Source organism: Carica papaya, chromosome 2 (genome assembly GCF_054855325.1).
Source record: "Carica papaya isolate Zhongbai chromosome 2, ASM5485532v1, whole genome shotgun sequence".
In the NCBI taxonomy this organism is placed as follows: Eukaryota; Viridiplantae; Streptophyta; class Magnoliopsida; order Brassicales; family Caricaceae; genus Carica; species Carica papaya.
Genome location: NC_142310.1, coordinates 11,028,517 through 11,049,995, shown reverse-complemented (window position 1 = coordinate 11,049,995; position 21,479 = coordinate 11,028,517). Strand labels below are relative to the sequence as shown.

Below are 21,479 nucleotides of genomic sequence, written 5' to 3'. Positions count from 1 at the left end.
TTGTTTCTGCGGGACTTAATGAGTTGCACACTGACTAAGCTTTTGTAAGTATTGGTTGGTAAGTTTTGCTTGATCACTTTTGTGCTCGTGGCATATATCTTGAGTTGGGAGACATGAAAGACCGGATGAATTTGTGAGATTGTTGGCAACTTGAGCTTATGTCCCACATTCCCAATCTCTGTGAGACTTAAAAAGGTTTATAGTTGCGAGGGGATAATTTACCCCCCCTTTCTCGTCTTACTGATCCTTATTTGAATGGTTGTAGTTTGAGCAATGTTGGATCTTGAAATTCGAAACTTCTTTTATTTTGGTATTTGTTTGCATACTGTTTTGTTTGAGATTATGCCTTCAATTTGTCTAATCATTTTATTACCTTCTCTTTTCATACAAGAGCATCTCCACTCAAGGTGAAGTTGAGTAAAGGTCTACAGTGTTTGAGATATGTGGATGAGTATATCCATAAAGTGCTTGAAATAATGTCATTCTTAGACTTGTGTGATAGAAGGTATCGTGCCACCATTCGGCAACAGCGAGCCTTTTACCCCAAGTTTTTTTTTTTGCTAATTTGCCATGTAGTGGAGATACATCTCAAGATATTGGTTGCGTCATTCAGTTTGGCTGTCCGTCTGCAGATGATATGCATAACTGAAGTGCAAATTTGTTCCTACTACTTTCATAAGTTCCTTCTGGAACAGATTGATAATATTTTATCTCTGGCGACCATTATCACTTGTAGAATTTCATGTAGGTTGTGCACAGTTCCTCATAATATTTGGCAAATCTAGTGCCAACTAATGGATGATGTAGTGGTATAAAATGTTCATATTTGGTAAAACAGGCTACTACCATTGATATAGTATATTTTCTCTTAGATTTTGGTAGTTATTTGATGAAGTCAAGGGATATGTGAGTCCAAGCCTTTGATGTATGGGCAAAAAGACTATAGTAGACCATGTACAGGGGGATCTTCTTTGTTTTGCAATGTTGGCAAATATCACATTGTTGGACCTATTACATGATATGACTCTCCATATTACACTTATAGAAATGTTGTTTGGCTTACTCGTAGACAGTCCTGGTTCCTAAGTGTCTCCCTATCGCTGAGTTGTGACATTGGTCTAAGAGTTGATTCCACAGCTCTTCTTTGTTGGCAAATGTCACATTGTTGGACCTATTGCATGATATGACTCTCCGTATTATGCTTATAGAAATGTTGTTTGGATTACTCGTAGATAGTCCTGGTTCCTAAGTGTCCCCCCTATCGCTGAGTTGTGACATTGGTCTAAGAGTTGATTCCACAGCTCTTCTTTGTTGGCAAATATCACATTGTTGGACCTATTGCATCATATGACTCTCCATATTACGCTTATAGAAATGTTGTTTGGCTTACTCGTAGACAGTCCTTGTTCCTAAGTGTCCCCCTGTCGCGGAGTTGTGACATTGGTCTAAGGGTTGATTCCACAGCTCTTCTTTGTTGCGTATCACCAATCTTTTTTTGTACCTGATAATGTCTTGTTGCAAGTTGAAGAGGGATTTGCTTTTTGGGCAAATCATCGACTCTGAGAGTAATTTTGAGTGAAGAGATCACTGGTGTAGCTGTTAATCACTTCTATCATCCAAGTAGGGTTGGAGGTAGATACAATAGACAATACTTCCACCATAAGATCTTCCAATTCTCTTCTTGAGCGAGCATTGATTCCGGTGGTAAATGATCATTGTTTGTATTGAATAGTATAATTTAATCCCAATAGTTTCATGATTCCCTTCTGTTGTATCTTCAATGACACTATTTAATCTAACAGATACTTCCAATTCTCTTCAACCATAAGTGATTCTTATTTGTACTAGATTTTCACTTGGCAATTATAGCAGTTTAATATAAAGAATGTCTTCTTCCATGCAGAATTGCAAGAGAAACTTACGTACCTCCCCTGTTTCTAAGGGAGTAAGAATGAACAAAGTATGTAAACTAAGAATGACATTATATGGGATCAAGCAAACAATCCCCTTGGGCATGGTTTGGGAGACTTGCAAAAGTGATGCCATTCATGGGGTACATGTAGAGTCAGGAAAAGCACGCTCTGTTCATTACGCACTCAACGGTTAGGAAAAGTTGAACCCTCCTGATATGTGTAGATAATATAATTATTACAGGAAATCACAAAGAAGAAAAACGTAGTACTCACGCAATATCTGGGTAGAAAATTTGAGATTAAAAAATTTGAGAGATAGAAGTGGCCTACTCAAAATCCAGAAAATTCATATTGCAAGAAAATTATGTCAAAGATCTTTTGAAGGAAACTGACAAGCTAGCAAGCAAGGCCGCTAGCATTCGGATTGATCCCAATCGTAAACTAGGAGTGCAACGTAAGTCACAGAAGTAGACAAGGAAATATACCAAAGACTGATGGGGAATTGATTTTCTTGTCACATACCAAACAAACATTTTATGGGGAGTTAGTGTAGTAAGCAAGTTTATGGACAAATTTAAAGTACACTTTAGAAATTGTCATAGGATACTCCACTACTTGAAGGATACTCAGAGAAAGGAAATTATGTTTAAAAGAAACAATTGACTACTTCTTGAGGCATACACCGATGCAAATTATGCAGAATCTTTAGTCGACAAAAGATCCACTTCTGGATATTGTATCTTTTCTGAAGGGAATCTAGTAACTTGGAGAAGGAAGAAACAGAATGTGGCAATTGGATTTGGTGCAGAATCAGAGGTCCAAGTAGTGTGTGAACTCCTGTGGTTAAAGATGATTTTAGAAGACCTGAAAATTGAGTGGGATGGATCTATGAGACTCTGCTGCTACAATTAGTCAGCAATTAGTATCACTCACAATCTAGTACAACATGATGGAACTAAGCTCATTGAAGTAGGTAGGCACTTCATCAAATAAAAGCTGGATAGTGGATAATATGCACTCTATGTATGCTTACCGCTTTGCAACTTACTGGTATATTTACTGAATGATTAAGTCATCCTGGATTTCCAACAATTATCACCAAGTTGGGAAGGGAAAATATCTATTCACCAGCTTGAGGAGGATTATTAGGAAGTGTATATTAAGTTCAAGTGTGGGTTAAGTAGGGTAAAAAATATGGCAGTAATGTACCTCTTCTTTGTAATTAACTTATATTTCTTTGTATTGCTTCTATTAACTTTTGAGTTCCTAATATTCAATAAAATATGCTTTCATTCTTCTACAGCTACTTCAACACTAACAAGCATAAATGACTTATACTTCCTAGTGATTCATGTTTATATTTTTGTACATAGAACTCATTTCTTTTTAAGAATCCAGATTTTCTGATAAATAACTGCAACACCAGATAGTCCATCCAAGCAAAGGAAACAAATATGACAAGTCAATATCCAATTAAAAAATTACTATATGTATCTGTTAGATTAAACTGTTTTTTAAAATACCATTGATAGCCACTAGTTGATATTAATTATTTGCATTATGCAATGCTTGATCCATTCAAGTATTATTATTAAGAGAGATTGAAACTTGTGAAACATGACCCATTGTCCATGGAAAGAGATTCCCAAGTTAGCTCCAAAGAATGAGATAGTTTATTTATGTGCATGGGATGCTGGGCTTCCTTTATCTAGAGTATATATCGTATAATGTTTAAAATATAAAAAAATTTACTGCCCCATGTCTACAGAAAGAGATTCTCGAGTTAGCTCCAAAACTGCGATAGTTTACCTATGCGCATTGCATGGGATGCTGGGTCCTTTATTTAAATTCAATATCATATAAATTCAGATTGCTTTATTTAGATTCATATTATGTGATTGAGATTGAACCAAGGCTAGTACCTGCTTTTTTAAATCTGAAAGTTTTCTGACATAACAGATGGTAGCAATGAACCAGTTCGTTGCTACTAATCGAGACTTTCTTGGGGCATCCTTGTACGTAGGTCTTTATGTTATCTTTCTATTTTGTTTATAACATACTCGTTTCCCCCTATTGCATCATGGCTTAATGGCCATGGTAACTGTATTTTGTTTTAAAGTTTTTACTTGACCTTGTCAAAAGAATTCTTGCTTAAAGATGTTAATTAGCAGATATCTGTTAGAATATTTTCTCTGTTATAAATTTTTCTATTCACCTCATTAAATGATATTAGGCTAAATTTGTTTTACCAGGTGGATGCTGTGACAGATCTTGTAGAACACATTCATCGGACAACTGCAAGGGTATTGCTTCATATTAATGGGTAAGATCCTAACACTTAAAAGAGGGATAAGCTGTTATGCTTTTCCCCAACAGCCTCTTGTGTAAAGTAATTAATTGGAGGATATGAATCCCTGTAGTACTACTATCTATCCTTGCATTCAACATCAACAATTTTCAGGCTGCAAATATCTTTTTCTAGTGCGTCATGTTATTAGATATGTCTATGATCTACCAAAGGAAATTGAAGATATGCCATGTGCTCCTCTACCACATGAAAAATCTGTCATCTATCATGCACATGCACTAGTGTAGCAATCACCTTCCATATTTTCTAATTACAGGTTCTAATGTAAAGATCTTTTAGTAAAAGCCAGGAGAGAGAAAGTCATCTCCATTTTTAGGTCCGTTTCCCTGGGGCTTGTTTTTCCTGGCTGGTTTCTTTGGCAACTGTGCAATTTCCTTTACCAAGAAAAAACTTGGTGATAGAAAGAAAGTCCTTGGATATGATTATGGAGTTTAAAGTTTAGGGTTATTATCAACAGACCTAACTGTATTTCACCAATTGTATCAAACTGGTCCTTGACAATTTAATTGACTAAAGTAGTAGCTTATATTTTGTATTTGTATCAAATTGATGCTTCAAATAAAAAAAACCTGCTAACTATTAAGGCAAGATTATCTTTTTTTTATTTCCTTCTTCTTTCTTTACTTATCACCACCATTTCTCTACAATCTCCTTGTTTTTTTTTCTTTTCCTTCCAATTGGATCATCAAAAGTTCTGTCCAAAAGTTATTTCTTTGAAGATCACAAAAAAAAAGAATGAGAATTTTGAAGAAGCAATTGGAGAGAAAAGAAAACTATGAGTAGGAGGAGGTTGTCAGAAATCATGGTGATGGGTAAAAAAAAGAACATGAGCAAAAGACTATTTTCCCTTTAATCTAAGAAAATTGAAGTTAACATTTTATTTGTTTAGAGCACCAATCCGATAAAAGTTCAAAATACATACTGTTATTTGATTTAATTATATTATCAATGACCACTTTGCTACATACACTTTTTATTTCAAAAACAAAAAGACCACTTTGATACAATTGGTAAAGTACAAGGGGTGTGTTTTTATATACCCTTGTGAAGTTTATGATATTCTCCAGTTTTCTCTTTTTGTCTCATAGATGATATTAGACTTCTTGAGCATTTAATTCCTCTCCTACAAGGGAAAAAGTGGTCTTATGATGTTATACAAGATCTAATACCGACTTATCCAAGGTAGTGACGAGAAAGGTAACTAAGAAAATAAAAGAATAGGAGAAGATAGAGGAAAACTGGACATTAAGGTGGAGATTTAGAAGGAATAGAATCCTAGCAAGTAATCTTGAATTCAATGTTGTCTATTAATATCCAAAAGATAGACATAAAGATGGCAAGGTTTGGACATTTGCTTTTGTAATCTGCATATGAAAGAAAATTCTATTGGTTGTACTTGGTGTCCTGGAAACTGATTGGTTGATGAGGTCTTTTTCTGGAAAGAAGATTCTATTTATGTTAATAGCTTTGGGTTCAGATATCTTCTGTATTTTGTTTCTTTAAACAAGTTATGGTTTTTGAATGGATACCATTAGTGTATTTGGAGAGTTCCATGAATCAAGGGAGATCATGGCATCTCTCACCTCCACTTGGTTGGTTTTGATTTTAAAGTGAACGTTCCTGCAGATACAAAAGACTTTAGTCTCAATAGTTTGGTAAGTGATGCTTAAGTACTCATTGCCATCTGTGCCAAAGCCTCACCTTGAATATCCTTCTTTGCTTTGGAGGCAGCTTGGTGTAGAATTCTTACCTTGGATAACCTGAAGAAGGGAGATCCTTGGCTAAAAGATGTTTTTTATGCTTGAACAAGGAGGAATTCCTTTCGTCTTTGTTGTCTTGAGACTGTAGAACTAAGGGATTGGGCGTTTCCTATTGTCAACCTAAACTGGGTAATTGTTTCTCTGTTAAGGATGAGTTATGGGCATGCAGTGGTATAGCTCCTAACAAGTCTAAGAAGATTATCTCTATCATTCCCCTTTCTATTTGTTAGGTTATTTGGAAAGAGTGAAAAATATAGCTTTTGACAACTTCATATCCCCTTTTCATTAGATTAGAGATCACTAGTTTAGAAATGTTTAGATTATGCTTAAAGGGCACCCCATTATTGATGGCTTTGATATTTTATATCTCTTTAATCTTCTCTCCTCTAAGAGATTGTGAATTATGCACATTTTTTGCATTGAGTTGCATGTCCGTGGTGCTGTTAATAGTGTCTTTGAAAGTAGAGGAGATAATGCGCCGGGGCTGGCTTTGATGTGCACGGCTACATGTAGAGAGAGCATACCTGCACTGGGGCCAGCTTTGATGTGCACAGGTAAATGTCAAGAGAGCATATGTGCACTAAGATGGACGCATGTTGGACCTGCTTCAAGTAGAGAGAGTGCCAATTCTATTGGTTTTTTTCTTTAATTAAAAAAAAAAACAGGAGTATAAACAACAAGGAAAGCTGATAGAAATCCAAAAAAGAGCCCAGGGCTCTATACTATGTGGAATATAGTGGGAAACTGAATTTCTTGTATGTTAAGGAGAATACACATGGTTAAATATAGTTAAGAAAAATTAGAAAACTAATTACAAAATAAAATCTCAAACTAATTCCATTAGTGGTTTTCTAAAAATAATGTTTCATTTAACTCTCAATATATATATGTATATCAACAACTAATTTAGAAAGAAAAGATAAAGATAATCACCTTGTCTCAACTCTGTTTACAAAAACAAGTCCAGCTTTTCAATAAAAAATATAGATTATGTCAGCACAAACATCTTATATCCATCTCTACTGAGGACCAAAATCTTTCCTCTGTATGACCTTGGCAAATGAAAAACCTCAACTAATCCTATCATATGCCTTCACAAATCAAATTTAAAGATCAATCCAACATCTCATGATCTTTTCTCTAATTAATTAGCTATTAAAGAAGCATCAAGGATTTTCCTAATACCCAAAAAAGTGCTCTCAGAGATAGAAAAAAATTCAACATCTCACCAGCCACAGAGAGAATAATATTATAATAATCATATGATCAGGGTTCCAGTGCTGGAAGTGAATTGTATCTCATATTTTCCATTTTTGATGCTTTATATCTAAAGATTTGAGTTTTCTGGAAGATTTGCCACCAAAAGTTAGTTAGTTCTTCACTTGAGCTATCTTGTCTTTTGCTTTCTTTTAATAGGTATTGCTTTCCTTTGCAGATATGTTGATCGAATTGTGAATGCAAAATGGGAACTCAAGGAGCTAGGGATGGAGCATAATGGGTGTGTTACATGGAGTTTTTTCTTTCATCTATTAGTTTCTTTTTCAAGCTTGTGATCCTACAACTAATATTTAGGCAAAAGACACTATTCTAGGTGAAAGTAGTACAACAATATCTGCAACTTATCTCTGAATGTTCTTCATAGGGAAAATGACCACCATGAATCCAGTGCCCTTTTATCTTTGACATCATAACTAATCTCCTGTGGCATAACTCGGGATTTTTTATAAATATCAAAACCCAGTAAGGGGTTTCTATTTGCTTCCGTCTCGCATATAGATTTTTCTTCGATTACTTTGAACTCTCAAATGCAGTTATCCTCGTAAATAAATTCTGTACTTTGCTCCTAATAAGTCAGGGCAATTTGAGGGCTTGATCTTGGGGTCTTTACCTATGGTTTAGCTTTGGCCATAAAATGTTTTCATTAGCTTTATTTTGATGGTTTTCTTTTTCTTGATAAAAGAACAAAAATATTAGAAGAAAAAAGAGACATTCAATCCAAAATCACATTATAAGCCTTTCTGGCAGAGATAAAGAAGTCCCCTAAAGAATTCATGCGAACTTTACCAAAAAGAGACAAAGCACGCTAAAGTTCACTAACCGAATTGACTCATTTCAGGAAAGTTATGTACTCCTCTCCAACCAAAGTTTCTGTAGTCCTATCAAGATCATTCATTTCTCCAAATAACAAAATAGTACTTCCTAAACCACATATAGGATTAGAAATAAAATCTCAAAGTTCAGGGGGGCACACCCAATTCTCTCCAAACGAAGAGCATAGTTCCTGTGAAATTCTCTCCATCGTTGTTTTCAATCACATAATGTTTATTCATGAAAATAGTAAACATGATACTTCTTTATGGGACTAGTATCAATAATAAAATTTAAAATGTAAAGGCATCTTTTTATTATTTTTAAAATCATGTCATTTTGATTTTCAGTTTCTTAATATTGTTTCATTTGCAATTATCACTCATAAGAATATTTGTAAGACATAGTAATGAGATATAAAATAAAAGCTAGAAAAGTTTTTTTTATAGCAAAAACACCTTAAATCTCTCTGTATCATATCACTTGTGCTATCCTGGGAACTAGAATTCCAACTTTATTCCCAATTAAATAATAGCTCAATGATTAACACTATCCATAAAGGTTATTTAGATTAATATCTTAGCTGGATCTAACTTCTCACCTTTTAAAGGGTTTAGCCATTTTATTGTTTTAGGTGTTCTTCTCTTGTAGTATCCTTGTCTAAATAGATGAGCAACTAACAGAATATCAGCAGTTGTAGAAACTAACTTGTTCTATTTCTGCATGTACTATGGAATGCTATCCCCTTGATTATTCTGACTTGGGTTGTTGAAATAATAGGTACGTTGATCTCATGCTGGGTGAATTTAAACACTATAAGACTAGGCTTGCTCATGGGGGGCTTGACAAGGAGGTAAATCTAATGCTAGATTTCATTAGCAGAATTGTGTTCTATGCAAGAAAATCAGAATGGAAATCAAATAGTTCTTCTTGTGTTCACGGTGGACATGTAAATAACTATCATGTGTAGACATTATGATGAGAATAGCTAACTTGTAAATGTGCATGTTTGTTGATAACTTGAAATAAGGTGACAAATCTGTGGGAAAAGAAATGCTGAATTATATATTACTTTGATATTATCTGGCCCAGTCTTATTTGTGTATTCTTTCTTACTATGATTTGCATGCATATGGTTATTAAATTGTTGGAAAATCCTGAATCGTTACAAAAATATGGAATGTTGGTTGGAGAATCCCGCTAATTTGGAGACTTGATTTGTTTTCATTTGTTTTGCTATAATTAGTTTCCTATTTTTTCTCTTCTGTGGAAGAATGAATTGTTGTTTCCATTATGGAATAAGGCCTTACGTATGCATATTCTCGGAATAATAAAAAGAAACCTACCATTAAATATATATACGGATATTTCACTATTACACAAAATTTACACTTTCCAGCACTCTCGTATTAAGTTGGGGAATAAATATTGTCCATTTCCAGTTTGGCCATAATTGTCTGAAGACCTGGATTACTTAAGCTCTTAGTTACTACAACAAGTTTGGCTATAAAAGTTAGTTGGCAAGCACGTAAGGTGTATATATCATGCCACTGTCTAGTTTTTATTTGACAAAACACCTATTAACTTCAACAAGCTTGATTCTGTTGCATTGTACTGGATTTGAACGATGTTGATCGTTATCTTGTTGCCACAATAGAGTCTCATAGGATCATCCCATTTAATTTATAGGGCTTCCAGAATCATTTTTAACCATAGTAGCTCACACACTCCTTTGCACTAGTGTCCGGAATTTTGATTCTATACTAGATCTTACTACCACATTTTGCTTTTTTGCTTCAAATATTGTGAATGTTTTATGGAACCTTAAATTAAATAGTACCATGAATCCATGTAAAACGAAAATTGCTTCTTTTATTACATGGAAGAAAATTTACTCGTTTATATTTTGTCAATTCATATGCATCAAGATGTAAATTTCTGTTATTGAAATCTTTAAATAAGGAGGTAAACACAACCTTGAAGATAGAAAAGGACGAATGTCTCATCGTCTCTGGTGCAACCATATCTTGTCTAAGATCCTAGTGGTGAGAGTAGAGGATGGTATTTCAGGTGCATCCAACAACTATAACCTCTTCCGTGCCTTAGCATGTCCAATCATCTTCCTTGATGTCTGGTTCTGAAATTCACAATGAGATGAAGAAAAATCACTTTACAATTAGGTCATGTGATAATTTGGTCACTGAAGTAAGATTTATGCATAATTTGAGAACATGAAGTACATTGGTAATTCTGAAGTTAGGACTAATCTACATACTTCCAATTTCTACTACGATGGTCAATGAACCTTCAGAAGTAACTACTTTCTTATTAATGGGACATGAGACAGGTATTGAAGTGTTTACAGAATTGATCATACGGTTTGTGACTCCTGAGTCTGTAATTCAAAATAGTGAAAACAGTTTATTTGAGGTATTTACTCCATGTGAGGCTGAAAATGTAATTGAGTGTGTCAATAAACATTTACGTGTGGTTTGTAACATGACCTTAAACATGATACGAAGAAGTATTTTAGGCAATGAAGGCCTTGTTTAGTGTAGGAGCAAGGGCTCTTGCAAAGGCTGCAAATGCTGAAGTAGTCTGCAACCAGAGAGCTGAATTACTGCTGTCTTTTCTCGACAATGAAGGCTGGCAGTTGGGTAATGGCTGTAGTAGGTGCAGAGAGGCTGTGCATGACTGATGGGTGCATGCACAGGCCATGTGGGCTGTTTGAGCTTATCTAGGTACATCTGGGCATGGCTGGACAGTAGCTAGTTGCAGTTGGCAATGGCTAGACAGGAAACAGTGCACATAAAAACAGGAAAAAAAGCAGAAACATAGCAAAGAAAAGGGCTATGCATGGAAACAGAGTCCGGAACAGGGACAAAATAGAATGCGGAACAGGGGCAAAAAAAGAGGAACTAAAGCAGTAAGTGTAGTGAAAATAGAGGTACGAAACAGAGGCGAAACAGAGCAGTTTCTACTAGAGCAGAGCATGTGGGAATAAGGTGTTTTCCGGCACATTGAGGGCGTTCTCCAGCTGTGAAGACCAGCTATGAAGGTTAGCTATGAGTTTAGGGTTTTTACTTTTTGTCTCGGCAATGATATACAGTTTAGGATTTGTGGAAAAAGTTTAGATATTTTTGTTAAAGAGAGTAAATTAGGGTGTTGAAGAGGAAGCAAATTAGGGTAAATGGTATAAGAATAAATTATTTCCGTTTTAATTAATTGTAGTTAATTATTTATTTCATTTTCTTGTCCTAAAAACCTGTATATATAGAACTGTAATAGTCAATAGAATACACACAAAAAAATATAGTTCTTTATTCAAAAAAAAATAAACACGAAATAGGAGTTTTAGGTAAAAAATCCCTAAAGTTTTTACAAACCTTATTCGGCCTTTAATGCCGAAACAAAAAAAACTTTAAAGTGGTCAACCTTCATAGCCAGCCACCATCACCACCTTTGCCAGCCTTTATAGCTGACCATTAGCCAAGTTGCACCTCTTCAGCCGCCTTACCCTACTCCAGCTGACTTGCTCCGGCCACCTCTAGTTTTCTGCCACAGTTATGTTGCCGAACAACTCTATTTCTCTGCCACAGTTGCTATGCTGCCATTGCTCTGTTTTTCTACTGCTCTATTTTTCTGCAGCAGTTGCTCTGTTTTTCATATTGCAACTGCTCTTTTTTTTTTCTGTGGTAACTGTTTTCTCTTGTTTCTGTGTGCCCTAACTTTGTGCCCTCTTTTGAGCGCCCCGCTCTGAATCTCCCTGTTTCTGCATGCTTGTTTCATGCCACCTCCTGCGTGCAGCCACCAGATGTGCGATCTCCAGCTCCTGTTCCATTTGACCTTAATTGCCAGTAAATTAAATGATTTTAGAAGTAACATCCTATGATACTAGAGCAATATTTCCACATTGAGAAATTTCATCAACGTATTTCAGCCAATTGCTTTATAGGCAAAGATTGTTTAAGTTGGTCCCCATTAATCTGGATTATCCTTAACAGTAAAGGGAAACTTAGCCATCTTCTGGGAACCGGACCCAAAGCTGGAGATTCCACATTTGATGTGTGGGACGAAGAGGATTCTATGACCTTGGCATAGCGATGGAAGTCTGTAAGACTGCGACGTTCCTGTCCACAACAAAAGCAATGTAAATGCAATTGACTAAATCTACTATGAAGTCAAGGATGCCGCACAAATTTGTGACTTAACAGTCAAGATAATGTCCACCAAACATGGAAACAGGTTAGTAAATTAATATTTTAACTTGTTAAATAACAGGTGGCGGAAATTGGATAAGTACCACAACATGACCACAGATTGCAATAAGATCGCAGTTTGACTTCAGAAATTTGTAGAAAAAAGTCGTGCATATGAATTTCTAGCAAGACTAACTAAATCCCGAATGCGATTAGGTGCGAGTATCAATCTTCAGAAAAGAGGAAATGTTGTCACTCGATGAGATAATTTCATTGTAATAGCGGAAGAAAGCAAGAAAGGGGTTATGCTAGAACCTTGCACCATTGATAGTTCAGTCTTGATATCTCGAGGTTCAAAACCTCGTCAACGATCAAAAGAAGTGAGTCACCATGAAAACTTAACTTCAGAAGCGAATAACAGGGACAATATTCAGTATACCCTTTGTAAAAAAATCCAGACACACCAAAGACAAGTGTTGAAAATAGCACAAAAAGCCTAGTACCTCTATTAAAAAATGGAGATATAAAAGTACCTCAAAGAAAATTTTTAATTAGGTGTATACAGCTAACCAACAAGAAGAAGCACCGATTGATCTCATTGTTGTCTAGACCGAGATTGAACGAATATGAAATCAATTGAAGGACCTTGTGAAGCCTACAATTAGAAGTGTAATTTAACACTTGGATATACTTTCTTTTCCACACGATTTGGATGCTTCAAAGAAAACATTTGAAAACTCTTGGATTGTAGGCTCACGAGCTATTAAGCATATAAATAATATTTCTAAGCTTTTTTATGCATATGTCCCTTGTCCAAGTAACTAGAAGATTGTCACTGCAGATGGTTTCCTAAATACCATTTCAGGTAAAAAGAACACTAAGCTTAGTTCTATCATTGTCTTAGAAAATGTGCTACATGTTCTCTAATTATGCACTAATCTTGTTTCGGTAAGTATATTATCATAGAGGTTGAACTACAAAATAACATTTAACTCTTTTTACTATGACTATCAGAACCAGACTTCAGAGAAGATGATTAGACATATTGAAGCTAAGCATGGACTCTACTACTTGGACATACTTGGGCACCTGTTCTTCTCCATTTTAAATGTTATGTTTCCCTTATTGTTTAAAAGTTCAGAATATGAAAATTTATACAGTAATATTTGTGAATTCAGAAAACATATGCGTGTAAAATTTTTTATTAGTAATAAGAGAAGTTCGGCCCCATTTTCAGTAATTAATAGTGATATTTGGGGATCATCTTATATACCTAATATCTTTTGAGTTTGATGGTTTGTGTCGTTTATTGCGATTGCATTGAAGTCACCTGGTTGTTTTTACTCAAAGCCAAATATGAGATTAACAATATCATACCCCAATTCCGCAATAAGATAAAATCCCAATTTGAAACAAAAAGAAAAAGATAATCCTGATAATGCAAAATATTTTTTCAATCAAACACTTTCATCGGCCTTCCACAAGGAAGGAATTCTTCATGAATAATCCTACATCCACACTCCACGATAGAATTGAGTAGCAGAAAGCAAAAATAGTTATATGTTAATCACCATCAGGGTTTTTCTTTCCAAAACAACGTCCCAAAATAATATTTGAGTGAAGTTGTCCATATTGCTACCTATATTATTAATAGCCTACCACAAGTGTTTTTGACTTTAAGAATCCCCTTGAAACACTTCCACAATTTTATCCAGTATTAAATGTCTCAAACCATCTGTTCCCTCAAATATCTAGTGTTCTATTTGTTCGTATTCATTTCCAGCAAAGAGGAAAACTTGATCCTTGGGTCATGAAATGTGCTTTTGTGAGGTATTCCTCTTAAAACTGATGCAAGCATTACCATCCGTGCACTCAAAAATTTTGTGTATGCGGACGTCATATTTGTTAAATAGGAATCCTATTTCACCTGATCGTATCTTTGGAGAAGTTTATATTAAAAGATAAGGATACAAAATTTCTAATGAATTTTAAGCTATCACCTTTTCCATAAGAGAACATTCGGAACTCATCAAAAAACTCACAAACACAAGAAAACCTCCAAAAGTCATCCTCTCAAGCGATCATAATAGACTCAGATCACGTGTATACAAGGAGGAAGATGCCAAGTATTGAGCCAAAGTCGGTCCAACAATCCGACCTTGATATTGGAATTGAGATAAGCCCCGGAAAACTTACATAGTCCTTTGATGATGATATACCTATTATACTTTATAAGAGTACAGGAGAATGCACTAAACACTTTCTATATCCTATCTCACGATTTGTGTTATTTGATAAATACTCATTGTTAAATAAGGAAGTAAATCAAGATGTTAAAGAATAAATAAATCAGGATCTTGAAAAGAGAAGTAAATCAAAATATCAAAAATGAAATAAATTCGAGTATTAAAGAGAAAATAAAGTAGTGTTAAAAATGAAGAAAATAAAGGTATAAGGTAAATTACACTCTCTGTAATTAATTATAATTAATTGTTTTTTTTTTCCATCCTGAAAAATCTGTATATATAAAATTATAATATTTAACAACAATCACATCAATAAAAAAACCATTTTTAACACTCATTAGCCAATAAAACTTTTTTCACAACTTTTAATAATGAGTATATATCTAAAATAATATTTAAGGCATTATTATATGAAAAATGAAAAAATATTAAAAGTATAGAAATGTATACATTTGAAAGGAATTAGACTTAGGAAGTGGTGAATCTACTGAAAAAAAATAAATAAATAACCAGTTGAATGCAAATGGGTTTTCTCAATTAAATATAAGACAAATGGGACAATCTATGTTGATGTCGTTTTTTATGAGAAAAAATTCATAATTCACTCTCTTCTCTTTAAGAGGAGTCCTCATCCATTTAAAAAGAGGACAGAAAATTATTTTTGCTCAACTTCTCCACCAGCACACTACCTAAGCTCGTACAATTGATACTACTAGTCAAATCATCTCAATTCGTGTCAACGTCCGTTACCCATTCACACCAAACCCATAATAAAAAATTAAGAACGTCACAACTCAATGCGATTTATAAGATATATTCAAGACAAAGAGACTCAAATTCTAATCTTCTGCAAGTCCAAAACTGGATACTCATTCATGAGAATGAGATAAATGTAGTTGTAGAACTTTTTCCTCAACGAACACATGATCATGATATTTGTATTGCTATTGGGAAGACAGAAGAAAGCACTAAACACTCATTGTACCAATTAACCATAGTTTGTATTATTTGAAAACTTAATCAATTCATTCAAATTCCTAATATTTTATGAGGTATTATCTGGTGGAAAGTGAAAAAATGCTAGGAGAAAAGAGGTGCAGGCACTAGAGAAGCATGTGGATGCAAGTGTGTATTGACAATGAAGTATAGTTTACATGGTTCCCAAAAGAGATTTAGGGTCTAATTTGTGGCTAAAGGAGACACAAAAATATTTAGTATGGAATATCAGAAGACATTTGTTATAGTGGCAAAAATGAGTACTATACGAGTTTTGCTATCTTTAGTGACCAAGTTTAATTGTTATTTGGGAGCAATTCGATGTAAAGAATACCAATATGGAGCAAGAGATATACTTAATTGTCTATTTGAGTTTCAAGTGAAACTAAGAAGCAAAAGAGCAAGCAAATTAAATAAAGCACTCTGATATAAATGATTACTAAACTCTACCAATAGAGTTAGAGAGATCATATACTCCTTATAAAAGTAGTTGTGTTAAAGGAGAGTTACAAATCTCTTGGTATATCTAAGTGATATAACTGTAATAGAAAATAATGAGAAAGAGAAGCATTAAGAAGGTGCATAATCAAAGAATTTACGATAAAAGAACTTAAGAACTTAGGTACTTTCTAAAATTAAAGTAGCTTATTTAAGAGAAGGCATATTTCCTGAGGGAGACAGGAAGTTAGAATGTAAATCTATCTCTGCACTACTCAAGCAAAATGAAGATATAACTGTAGATAGAGAGATATACAAGAAACTGTTAAAAAAACTTATATATCTTGCTCATATAAGGCCAAACATTGCATATGCATGAAGCTAGTTTTGCCCAATTTATAAAGCCGAATAGAGGTTAACTTTCATGCAGTTTACAATATTTCACCTAAAGGTTAATCCTGACAAAGGAATTTTATTCAAAAGGAATTTTAAATTAGTTCTTAAAGCATACACCAATGCAGATTATGCAGGTTCACCAGTTGGCAGACAGTTTATTATGAATTATTTTACTTTCCTTTAGAGAGTACAATCTTGTCACTTGGAATAGTAATAAGGTCATTAGGTCAAGTTTTAAGGCAAAGTTCAAGATGATGACACAAATAGTGAATTGTTATAGCGCCGGATAAGTTTAGAAGATTTAACGATCTGATAAGAAAGATCAATGAATTTATTTTGCAACAAGTCTTTTATTAATGTTACTTACAATCTTGTGCAACATGACCAAAGTGAGGCATGTTGAAGTAAATAAGACAACTAATAGTCAATTTGCAGATATGTAAACAAAAACACTTAGTAGTGTGACCATTCTACGGAATTATCTCTGAACTATGAATAAAAGATGAATATTCACCACCTTGAGGAGGAATATTAGAAAATTTTTCAACCTACTATATCTAGAGTAGGAAATTAGATCTTCCTAAAAATAAGAGATACCATCTATTGAATCCTGTAAGAGTTATGGAAAAGAATGCTGAATATTTTCTTATATTTTATTGAAATGAGAGTAGAGATATATTACATGTAAATAGATTCGTATATGATAACCAACATAAATTACCATATTAATTTTCTTCCTAATTAAGCTAATATATTTGGAAAGATAATCATATTATTATGTACAGAGAATATTCCATAATATTTTAACACTTCCCCTTAAACTGGAGTATAGATATTAATCATGTCCAGTTTGTTATGAAGATATTTAATCCGTATTCCATTCAGAGATTTTGTGAATATATCATCAAATTACTTTCCTATCTTCACATAACAATAGATATAAAGTTTTCCTGAATCTTGTCTCGGATGAAGTAACAATCAATCTTGATATGTTTGGTTATCTCATAATACACAGGATTTGAGACAATATGAATGGCAGTCTGATTATCGCACCAGAGTTTTGTAGGAGATGTGGGCTTGAAACCCACTTCATCTAAAAGATGATGTATCTATAAGATTTCGCATGTAGGCTGAGTCATAACTCTATATTCAGATTCTGTGTTTGAGCGAGATACAACTGTTTGCTTCTTACTTTTTTATGATACGAGATTCTCACCAATAAAAATATAATATCTCATAGTAGACCTCCTATCAATCTTATATCCAGCCCAATCAGTGTCTGTAAAACATTCAATGTGAGTATGTCCTTGATTTCTAAACTCTATGCCAAGTCCTGGGGTACCTTTAAGTAGCACAAAATCTATTTCAGAACCTCTCAATGTTTGACTGTAGGTGCAGACATAAATTGACTTGCAATATTGACTGGATATGCAATATCTGAACGAGTCACAGTGAGATAATTCAATTTCTCAACTAGTCGTCTATATTTTTCTGAACCAAGCTGAAGAAATTAAGGAGAGAAAGTTTGTGTGACAAGGAAAAATCCTCTAATTTTCTTCCCTTCTTTCATGGTACAAATGTGCCAAATATATATGCCTTTAGCTAAGATAAAAATGATTAAAAATGCTAACTAAAAAATTAGTGGAGAGAGCGCCCAGCTATCCTAACAATACCAACTGTTCTAACCATTTGAGAAAAAACTAAGCTATCCATAATGTAAGTATACATATATATATACATTCCTCCATATGAACATTCTACACTCCCCCTCAATCTAAGTTACATAGATGTTAAGTAACCCTAAATTGAATACAAGATTATTGAACTCCTTTTTTGGTAGTGCCTTGGTGAGTATGTCAGTTGTTTGTTGACAAGTTGGGATGTATAGGAGTGACACATCTGGACCTTCAATTTTTTCTTTGATAAAGTGACGATCAATCTCAATATGTTTAGTTCTGTCATGGTGCACAGGGTTCTTGGTCATGCTGATAGTTAATTGATTGTCACACCAAATCCTCATTAATAGGAGCAGAAAATCTTAGTTCTAGTAAAATATTTTTAAGCCATATTCCCTCACATATTCCATGTGTAAGTGAACGTAATTCAGCTTCAACGCTGCTTCTTGATACAACAGATTGTTTCTTGTTACGCCAAGTGACTAAATTACCCCAAATATAAGAGCAGTAACCAGATGTGGATCTTCTATCTGTCACAGATCCAGCCCAATTAGCATCAGTATAGATCTCAATATCTCTAACCATATTTTTCTGAAAGAATAATTTTTATTCAAATGTCATCTTTAGATACCTCAAAATATGATAAACAGCACACATGTATTTTTCAGTAGGTTGAGACATGAACTAACTCACAATACTAACAGCGAAGCAGATGTTAGGTCTTATATGAGGCAAATAGATAAGTTTGCCTACAAGCCTTTAAGATTTGTAGGAGTCTCAGTAGATTTACAACCAAGCATACCTGTTTCATTTAGGAGATTTAAGATGTACTTCCGTTGAGATATAGAAATTCTTTTCTTGAATCTGGCAATTTCCATTCCAAGAAAATACTTAAGTAACCCAAGGTTTTTGATTTTAAATTCTCTAGTTACAAAGTCTTTCAGTTTCTGAATTTCTTCACTGTGATCACCTGTAAGGATTATATCATCCACATAAATAATTAGTATAGCTCTTCTCCCTGTGATACAATGCTTGACAAATAGGGTATGATCGGATTGACATTGCTGATATCCCATACGTTTTACTGCCCTGGTGAATCTGTCAAATCAAGCCCTTGAAGACTGTTTGAGGCCATACAATGCCTTCTTTAATTTGCATACTTTTTGAGTATTCATTTTAAATCCAAGTGGGATTTCCATGTATACTTCTTCTTCTAGGTCACCATTAAGGAAAACATTTTTACATCAAATAGATAGAGGCCAATCAAGATTATTAAATGCTAAAGAGAATAATACCTGAATTGTGTTGTGTTTGACAACAAGAGCAAATTTTTCTTGAGAGTCGATGCCATATGATTGGGTAAACCCTTTAACAACAAGTCGAGATTTGTAGCGGCTTACACTACCATCAGGATTGTACTTAGTGGTGAAGATTCACTTGCATCCAACAGGAGCTTTCCCTGAAGGTAGATCAGATAATTCTCATGTCCCATTTTTCTCAAGAGCTGAAATTTCTTCTTGGATAGCAACATTCCATTCAGGAATCTTGAGAGCTTCATGAACTATTCTTTGGTTTAAGAGGGATGCTATCAAACTTGCTTACAAGTGCATGATACTTCGAAGACAACTTGCCATAAGAGACATAATCCTATATGGAATGCATAGTACAAGAATGAACACATTTTCGTAATATAATAGGTAAACCAATATCATCAGTAGAGTCAGAAATCTCATTACCTGTGTTATTCTGGGAGTTTGGTTTAGGAGTTGAGTCATGACAGAGTATAGATGGTTCATGTACTTTATTTTTACCTTGAGTTTTGTTCCTCTTTGTATAGACATGTAACTTACTAACTGCAGGTAATATGTTATCAGTCTCTATGATAGGTTCAGGTTTTTTGGTGATTTCAGGAACATGATTTTTTTCTGAAGTTGTCAATGGAGTTTGTAGAGGAGGGATATTCACATCCCACAATTGATATTTCTGAGTTCTAGATATCTCCCCCTGAATATCTAAAGTGAGATAAAATGGTTAGTTCTCAAAGAAGGTAACATCCATTGTGTTATAGAACCAGCGGGTTATTGGACAAAAACATTTGTAACCTTTTTGAGAATTGGAATACCAGACAAAAACACATTTGAGGGCTCTAGAATCAAGTTTTTCTCTGAGGTAACTGGGAATGTGAACATAAGCAGAACAACAAAAGATTTTAAACAGAATTGTGTGAAGGATGTGCGATGTTGAGAAGGCTTGAAGTAGTGAATCATAAGGTATTTTAAACTTAAGGATACGGGAGGGCATTCTGTTGATCAGGTATGTAGCTGTGAGGACAGCCTCTCCCCAAAGGTATTTATGGACATTTGTGGTAAATGAGTAAACGAGATACTTCAAGAATGTACCTATTTTTCCTTTCGGCCACACCATTTTATTGAGGGGTGTAAGGACAGAAACTTTGATGGACAATACATTAGCAAGAAAGGAATTTGCCTAGGTTGGATACAAAATATTCACATGCATTATCTATTTTCAACACTTGTATTTTTGTTTGAAATTAGGTTTGAATCATAATGTTGAATTTTTGAAAGATTTCACCAACTTCCAATTTTTCTTTCATCAGATAGTCCCAGGTTATTCTAATATGATCATCAATAAAAGAGACAAATCATTTTATACCAGTAATATGTTTTACCCGTGCCGATCCCTAGATATCATTATGAATCAATACAAAGGATTTTGAGGGTTTGTAAGTAATACTGGGATATAAATTGCGAGTATGTTTAGAGAATTGACATACTTTACATTGAAATGAATTTGGATTTTTATTTCTGAATAAAGCAGGAAATAATTGTTTTAAGTACATACAGTTTGAATGTCATAATCTATAATGTTATAACATAATAGATTTGTCAATATTAAAACATCCTACAAATCCTGAAGTAGCACATACTGTACTTAAAGTTTGTTTATTAGGAGGTGAGATTTTGACTGGCGGAAGATAAAGTTCTGAGTCCTTCTTAGCACTGCCAATCATCGTCCCCGTGGTCAAGTCCTGAAAAATATAAGAATCACTATCAAATTTAATAACACAGTTCAAGTCGTTACATAATTTACTTATAGATAACAGATTGCAGTTTAGATTAGGCACATAAAGAACGGACTGCAATATCAAATTTGGTGATATAGTGGTTGAGCCAACTCCTACAACTCTAGAACTTGTTCCATCAGCAATTCTGATGGATGAGATTTTCTTACATTTACTGTACCGATGAAGGAGTGTAATATTTCTGGTCATATAATTAGATGCTCCTGAATTAATAATCCACATTTGTTTTTTCATAGAATAAGTAGATAAACTGAGTAAGCAATTACCTCTCTGAGCAACGAAAGCATTATCGAGAA

General features: G+C 34.2%; 1 protein-coding gene across 1 annotated transcript in view; it reads left to right on the top strand.

Annotated features, from left to right (window-relative positions):
- LOC110815539 (coiled-coil protein) overlaps positions 1 to 21,479 on the top strand; it is an 80,679-nt gene that overhangs the window by 51,800 nt on the left and 7,400 nt on the right. Inside the window, exons 19-21 of the mRNA XM_088213299.1 lie at positions 4,166 to 4,236; positions 7,477 to 7,539; positions 8,910 to 8,982. Coding sequence (XP_088069425.1) covers positions 4,166 to 4,236; positions 7,477 to 7,539; positions 8,910 to 8,982 — 207 coding nt within the window. The remainder of the gene's footprint in view (positions 1 to 4,165; positions 4,237 to 7,476; positions 7,540 to 8,909; positions 8,983 to 21,479) is intronic.